The 7,980-nt window shown below is 39.3% G+C and overlaps 1 protein-coding gene across 1 annotated transcript; it reads left to right on the top strand.

The window, feature by feature from the left end:
• The first annotated feature begins 4,158 nt into the window (after window positions 1–4,158).
• Window positions 4,159–4,907, top strand: LOC103251313 (60S ribosomal protein L10-like). Its single transcript, XM_008049896.2, has one exon. It carries the CDS (start codon window positions 4,182–4,184, stop codon window positions 4,830–4,832), a length of 651 nt encoding a protein of 216 aa, XP_008048087.1. The 5' UTR covers window positions 4,159–4,181; the 3' UTR covers window positions 4,833–4,907.
• The last annotated feature ends 3,073 nt before the right edge of the window (window positions 4,908–7,980 follow it).

Genomic DNA, 7,980 nt, shown 5'->3' with positions numbered 1-7,980 from the left:
TTAAAAAAAAAATTCATTCAAAGTCAGTGCTCTATCAATTGGAATTAGTGATTTCATAAGTAAAGAACCCATAAATGTAATTACTAAAGTTTATTGCTCTCTTTCAAAAAGAAGAAGTTCTGTTAATGGATAAAGAGCCAACCAGTAAAAGTACAAGATGATTTTACCTAGAATACAATTAATTGGGTGTTGTGAGTAAAATGATTAAATAATCCCAATACTTAATTAAATATTTGCTTCACGTATTTCTCTAAACCTAGTCAACCACACAAACTATTAGTAAGCACAATGGATAGTAGGTAAATAACAACATTGCTTCCATTAGTATACCTTTTAAATGAATAGACAGGAATTCAGATCTAAAACACAAGAAGTCCATGCTGTCAATATGTGGGAGGCAAACTTTATACACAGCATCATAACACTGGATCGGTGTTTCTCAAATTTACATATTGGACTACAACACCCTTTAAAAAAATAGAGTGTCAAAATGGATGTAGTTTCTTGTGTTGATTCAAATCATCTTAGTCATATATTATATCATATCATTATTATTACATTAAACATGTAGATTCACAAACCACATATAAATTAACACCTGAAACTAATTAATAGCTTCTAAATCTTGTACACTTAAGAAACCTAAACAAGTAAATTACAAATTCATAAAGGAAACTCAATCAAATTTTAATGAGCATATTTGTGTGCTACCTCTTTTGATTTCATCTAATTTTCCCCAATGTCAAAAATTACTTGTTTTGGTGGAAATCATCCTGTCCTACCCAAGCACAAAACTAAGTGTACATGCTCATTTATGTCCAAAATTCCAAAAAAAAATTCTCAGAGGTAGAAGAATAATCATGTAGAAAATATCAGTCAAAAGAGAAAATATATTAAGCCCCTAGCATTAAACAGTTAAAATTATCCGACTATACTTCTGTTCAGAATATACACACATTTGCATATTTTCTCATCAAATAGATAAGCGACCATTGTGAATCAGATGCACAAGAGACAAGCAGCATGACTACCCATTAGTCATGATAATAGGTACAAATGCCTGGCTTTGAAGAAAAGGCCTATCATAACCATGGCTCTTTTACATTCACGACTAGATTCTAGGAATGCTGTATATAGATAGTCAAATTGCTCACCTAGTTTCAAAAATATTGAAATTCCAACTCTCAGTGTAAAGTTACTTAAAAATGTAAGTGAAAATGACTGTTAGTCATCAGTGAAGCCTTCTCACTTCATTGTAAGCCCAAGCAGAAACATGATCTCTGAATCACAGTATATTGTCAAACACCAAGGGATGGCACGTTACATAATGACTGGATGATCAACAGTGCAGACACTTCCTGTAGCAGGAAAGGGCACCCATAGTGTGTGTCACTCAATATGCTAGACTCCAGTGCATATTTTTCTTTGAGAATAAAATTAGGTTTAGCTCTCTGTGAAACATTTGAAAGGTGGTATCAAAAAAAAGGAAAGAAAATGCTGCATTGAACTGATACACAGAACTGGTTTTTTCCAGTCTTTGCATGAAGGCTAAGGACACTAGACATTTGATTATATTTCTACCAACTGTTTAATGCTAATTCCAAGTACTTGAGGGCAGCCTTGATGCATAGCTAATCAATAAATAAATAGTGAAGTCTTCTACATAAAGGTAAAACGAGATAAATCATGGAGAGACTGTCTCATAATCAAAACTAAATCAAGTCTAACCATTCATGCCTGTCTGCTTTTTAAGAGCTCCTAGAAAATGATCTCTCTCTGTTCATCCCAAAATTTATTATTACAGGTTAATGTATCATTAGCATTAGTCAAGTTTATTTTTCCTAATCTTTCTTGTCTATGCACAGTCAAATAGTGTGCCGGGAGCCAGTTAACACCGGGCTCACAGAAGCTGTTTGGGTGTATCTTTTTCATCTTCATGTTTAGAAAACCACAGAGGTGGTTAAAATTGGTGATTGAGAAGTATTTCCACCAAATAAATCAGCAAACACAACAAATAAGTGCTTTGTCTCCCCCACTCTTGACACCCACAATGAGCAAGTTGTTAAATATTTATCAACACACCACTACACCTCAGTAGTATGTGTATTCACTGTGCTATGGATTACACAATTTGCCAAAAACAGGGAACAGAACAGTGCACCAAACAGAATCTTGTCCTCATACATCTAAACGGTCTTCTGCTGTTGCCCTGCTTACCACTACTAAAACGTGTTCCACCCATTCTTTAAGCCATCTCTATTTTACCTATATTTTACATGCTGTCTCCTTTACCTATATATTTAAAGCAGAAAGTTTTATACTTTGTTTTGTAAGGTTTGCTTACCACGATTCACACTGAAAATGGCAATAGCAAGAAGGCAGAGGAACACTTAGTTTTGGAATTGAGAGGAATGCTTTTAACATTTAAATAGAAAGACATCATTCATACACGCATTTTTTAAAACCAGTTCTTCTCTAATGTTTGCAGGGTTAGGGAAATATGTATTAATAGAGCATCCCTGTCTGGCCTTCCTCCTTCTCTTCCCACCCTCCTACTTTAACCTGCGACTCTGAGGTGTCTTATGCATAAGTGTGGTAAGGTAACCAACCCTCCCTTTTTTCCTGATACTGCAGGGTTATGCAGGATCCAAAATTTCATTGCTAAAATTGGTACAGTCCCAGGCAAACAGGATTGCTCAACCTTTATCCAAGAAAGGTAGAAACATTCTTCAATAAATAGCAATTACACTGCTGGGAGGAATGCAAACTAGTTCAACCTCTATGGAAAACAGTGTGGTGATTTCTAAAAGAACCAGAAATTGACCTTCCACATGACCCAGCAATCCTTCTACTGGGACTACAGCCAGAAGAACTCAGATCATTCTACAAAAAAGATACCTGCACATGCATGTTTATTGCAGCACTATTCACAATAGCAAAAACATGGAACCAACCATGCTGCCCATCAAAACTGGACTGGGTTTAAAAAATGTGGTATATACATAACGGAATGTTATGCAGCTATAAAGGACAAACATATGGACTTTGCAGCAACTTGGATGGACTTAGAGGCTATAATACTCAGTGATTTATCACAGAAACAAAGAACTGAGTACCACATGTTCTCACGCATAAGCAGACCCTGATCATTTACCATAATACTTGAAGAAAGGGGCCACGCTTGGTGGCTCAGCCTGTAATCCCGACCCTTGGGAGGCCGAGGTGAGTGGATTGCCTGAGCCCGCGGGTTCAAGACCCGCCTGGGCAACATGGCAAGATCTCATCTCCACAATAAATCAAAAAATCGGCCGAGTGTGGTAGCGTGCGCCTGTAGTTCCAGCTACTTGGAAGGCTGAGGCAGAAGGATCACCAGAGCCCAGCAGGTCGAGGCTGCAGCGGCCGGGAGTGGCCACTGCACTCCAGTCTGGGCGACAGAGTGAGACTCCGACTCAAAAAAAAAAAAAAAAAAAAACTTGAAGTAAGGGATTGGCAGTCGCCAGAAACGGCCCGGGGAGGGGGGGCACATAACATTAATAAGGGTACCTGATTGCAAACCAAGGAAAAGTGGGGACCAATGGGAGGCCCAAACTTTACCTTTACAATGTTCACTTGTATACCTAATGCTGAATTGTACATTTAAAAAAATCAGCCATTGATCTATACAAATGCTTACGGGGAGACAGGCTTTGGAAAATGAACGATTTAACCAAACTGGAAACTGTATGTTGAATAACCGTATGTTGAATAACTGGAGATCATTTCCTTCTAAAACTCTAGGAAAATATTATTCTACGCTTAAGGCAAAAACTAAGACAAGGGCTCTAAGCGCAAGATGGCCAGCAGGAGGAGAGCAGCTCTTCTGCAGTTGCACCACGGCTCCCTTTGTTACCCAGCGGCACACAGGACCCTCCACGAGCGGCCTCTTTGCTCGGCGTAGGAGCCAGTTCATCCTGGGCGGGAGGGCCAGGGCGCCCCGGCCTCTACGGTGGAGATGGTGACAGAGCCCCTCCCCAATTTTGTTGGGACTCGAGGGTTCCGGGGCGGGGCGGTGGGCGGTGTCACGTATATAAGCGCGAGAAGCGTGCCCCATGGGCCACGTCACGTAGATGAACGCAGGCGCAGGCGCAGGCGCATTGGGCGCTCTCTCCGTCGGATGCCGCGCTGAGGCTGTTGGTCTCGCCATGGGTCGCCGCCCAGCTCGCTGCTACCGTTACTGTAAGAACAAGCCATATCCAAAGTCTCGTTTCTGCCGTGGTGTGCCGGATGCCAAGATCCGCATCTTTGACCTGGGTCGGAAGAAGGCAAAAGTGGACGAGTTCCCACTGGGTGGCCACATGGTGTCCGACGAATACGAGCAGCTCTCGTCCGAGGCTCTGGAGGCCGCCCGCATTTGTGCCAACAAGTACATGGTGAAGAGTTGCGGCAAAGATGGCTTCCACATCCGAGTGCGGCTCCATCCCTTCCACGTCCTCCGCATCAACAAGATGTTGTCCTGTGCCGGGGCTGACAGGCTCCAGACAGGGATGCGAGGCGCCTTTGGGAAGCCCCAGGGCACCGTGGCCAGGGTCCACATCGGCCAAGTCATCATGTCCATCCGCACCAAGCCTCAGAACAAGGAGCACGTGATTGAAGCCCTGCGGAGGGCCAAGTTCAAGTTCCCTGGACGTCAGAAGATCCATATCTCCAAGAAGTGGGGTTTTACCAGGTTTAACGCCGATGAGTTTGAGGACGAGGTGGCTAAGAAGCGCCTCCTCCCTGATGGCTGTGGAGTCAAATACGTCCCCAATCGTGGCCCCCTGGACAAATGGCGGGCTCTGCACAAGTGCAAGTGAGGGCTCTGTCAGCGCTGCCGCCTCGGGCCATGCCCCTGTGACTTGTGCTAATAAATTCTGTGTATTGGCAAAAAATAAATAGTAACTTTTAATCGTTTAAAAGGATGAGTCCACTTTTGAGACTGTAGACTACTAGAGACTTTTTAAAAAAAATTTACAGAGTTTTAGTGACAAGTGTTACCTTGCTTAAGCAAAAAACTGCAGTTTGTAGAGCAAGCTATTGCTATATTAATTCAAATACTTTAAACTTAGGAGAGTATAGGAACATGTTTTAAGAGTTTTATTTGTAGTAGGGTCATAATGCAGCTTCATTACCTTGAATAGAAAAAAAGAACTAAGATTAGTGTGAAAAAAATCCTTATTTTTTATAGACTATAAACTAAACAGGGATGAAAATGCTAGGCATTAGTGATATTTCAACTACAGCCTTTTCGAAACTAAATAGTCTTAGTTCTAATCTTGGTTGCTTATATTTTTCTGTACATTTCTGTACATTGTTTTTAGAATTCCCTTTCACCTCTGATGATCAGCCTTGGGACAGTTGGGTATCACTGAAAAAGATTTTTCTAGACAAGCCTTACATTATCTCCAGTCAGGAGACAACAGTCCAATCTTTTTTTCATCACATAAGGTCATAGGTGACAACAGAGTTCATATTGCTTGTATCTGGGTCCCAGTAGAACCAACAGAAGAGAGAAAATGTTACTAAATAGGCTATCTGTACTCTAAAAGAACCCTAGAGAGAGTTTGCATTCTGTAGGCGTTTGCCCTACATTAGGGCTGCATTGATCATACAGGTGTTTTTTGTTTTGTTTTAGAAATAATGTAAGCTAAAGTTACTGAGTTTATACTATATTTGTTTAAAATTCCTATTCTGTAGATTTAGAGTTAGTCTTCTGAATCTCAGTTCTGCAAAGGATACCTTCCATTTTCTTATACTTACCATCATTTTCAGAATCAACAGACTTAATAAAAGCAACAGCAGGAGTACTAATTTTCATTTACTTAGAAAAAAAAGTTGTTAATTCTAACATTGTATCTGGCTTGATGTTTCTTTCAGGCCTTTGCTGTAGTACACTTCCTATTTGTATATTTTTAAGCTAGGTTGATATTTTAAGCTTTAATGTTTTCATGTTATAAATAAACTTGAGAAGGATAACTCTCAAAAACATGATACTAAATATCCTGAGTATTTAGAAAGAACTCTTCAACTTAGGAAGCACTTTCCTAAATGTGTTTTATTTGATGCTTTGAAAACTCTTGAAGTTTTCTTTTAGAAATTAAGTCCTATGTAATTAATTAATAAATGAAAATGGACATGAACCAGTTCTTTTTACTCCAGTTCATTCCTGTTTTGTTACCACACAGTCTTTCTTTTTTAAATTTTTTTTTTTTGAGTCAGAGTCTCACTCTGTCACCCAGGCTGGAGTGCAGTGACGCAGTGGACCCAGGTGGTTCTTCTGCCTCAACCTCCTGAGACTACAGGTGCATGTAACCACACTTGGCTTTTTTTTTTTCAATTTTAATTTTTTTGTAAAGATGAGGTCTTGCTATGTTGTCCAACTTGAACTCCTGGGCTCAAGCAATCCTCCTTCTTAGGCCTCCCGGGGTGCTTGGATTACAGGTGCGCCACTGCACCCAGTCCACACTGTCTTTCAAAAACAAAAAATTCAATCTAAAAAAAAAATGTAATTTAAAACACAACAAAACACGCAGTTCCTTAACTAGTAGTACAACAGTGGTCCAGCTTTGAAAACACTTTCCATCTTCATTATTCACTTTTCTCTTTGTTTCTTAAACCTCTCTGTGTCTTGACCTGCAAACGTGGAACTCTCCGCTCACTAAATACACAGGAAAGCAGCTAAGGATAAGCTTCTTCACTTCTTTGCCCTAAGAGATTGGAACTATGATTGTTCATGCGATTAGATGTGTGGGTGAAGAGGAAATTAAAAACTATTACATTAAAAGAAAATAGTAGCTGTCAATAGTTTCATTTAACCTTTTCCTACAGTTTTGTGTATAAAAGATTATACGAAATTCTTTTTAAAAATGTTTATCTGGAGACAATTTTACTTGTTTTTCTTAAAAATCCTTTCTATTAATTTATATTTTCCAAGCCATGATTTTGGTTTTTGGTGTTTTTCTAATTTAGGGTCATACTAATTATTATTATTTTTTTGAGTTGGAGTCTCACTCTGTCGCCCAGACTGGAGTGCAGTGGCCGCTCCCGGCCACCGCAGCCTCTACCTGCTGGGCTCCGGGGATCCTTCTGCCTCAGCCTTCCAAGTAGCCGGAACCACAGGCGCACGCTGCCACACCTGACTAATTTTTTGATTTATTGTAGAGGTGAGGTCTTGCCAAATTGTCCAGGGGGGTCTCGAACCGGTGGGCTCAGGCAATCCACTCACCTCAGCCCCTCAAGGTGCAGGATTACATAATTATTTTTAAAATTGAAAAGACAATTGGGCTAAGGAATAATTTAATTATATTTTTGTAGGGCTCTTCATTATTTTAAAATTTTTATTCAAAATGGAAATTTAATTTGGGAACAGGTATTCACATATTTGCATTCGTGCTACTGCAATAAAACGGAACTGTTTGCCCATTTGAAATGAAAAAAATACAAGTACAGTTAACTGAATTCAAGTAAATACTACCAAATGAAACTTTTTGATTTAGTTGATGAAATCTCCATATTTTATGGAAAATACTGACTGAATAATATGATGAAGAAAACTTCAATAGAACTATGTACCACATCAATTTAGTTTTGTAAAGCACATTTTATAAGGGGTTATACAGTCATATCTACTCCCTCAAAATATAAAATTATATGAAGTGTATTTAGCTAAAAATCTTTAATTTTAATAAAAATACACACTAGCTCTGGCATGAATTGACTGTCATTAACATTGGCAGGCATTTCATTCCTGCTATAGCAACCTTGTACTGCCTACCGTGACATAATTCAAGCAGAGCTTTCTGGTTCTTAAAATGTCACTGTGGATCTAAGGACGGAGCTAAGACATCATTTTACCCCCAATCACTTCTTGCCTTTACATTAATGAAATAGTTTTGTTTTTTGTTTATATTTTGGCATATAACTGCATTTTCATAAAAATGCCTAAATATTTCAGAATCAAGGTAA

The sequence above is a fragment of the Carlito syrichta genome, unplaced genomic scaffold (assembly GCF_000164805.1).
Source record: "Carlito syrichta isolate Samal-C Ts95f unplaced genomic scaffold, Tarsius_syrichta-2.0.1 Scaffold139137, whole genome shotgun sequence".
NCBI lineage: Eukaryota > Metazoa > Chordata > Mammalia > Primates > Tarsiidae > Carlito > Carlito syrichta.
This window is presented reverse-complemented; position numbering and strand designations above follow the sequence as displayed.

Bases quoted from the DNA above. Each gene is read 5' to 3' on its own strand.
- LOC103251313 (XM_008049896.2), top strand. From the start codon at position 4,182: ATGGGTCGCCGCCCAGCTCGCTGCTACCGTTACTGTAAGAACAAGCCA.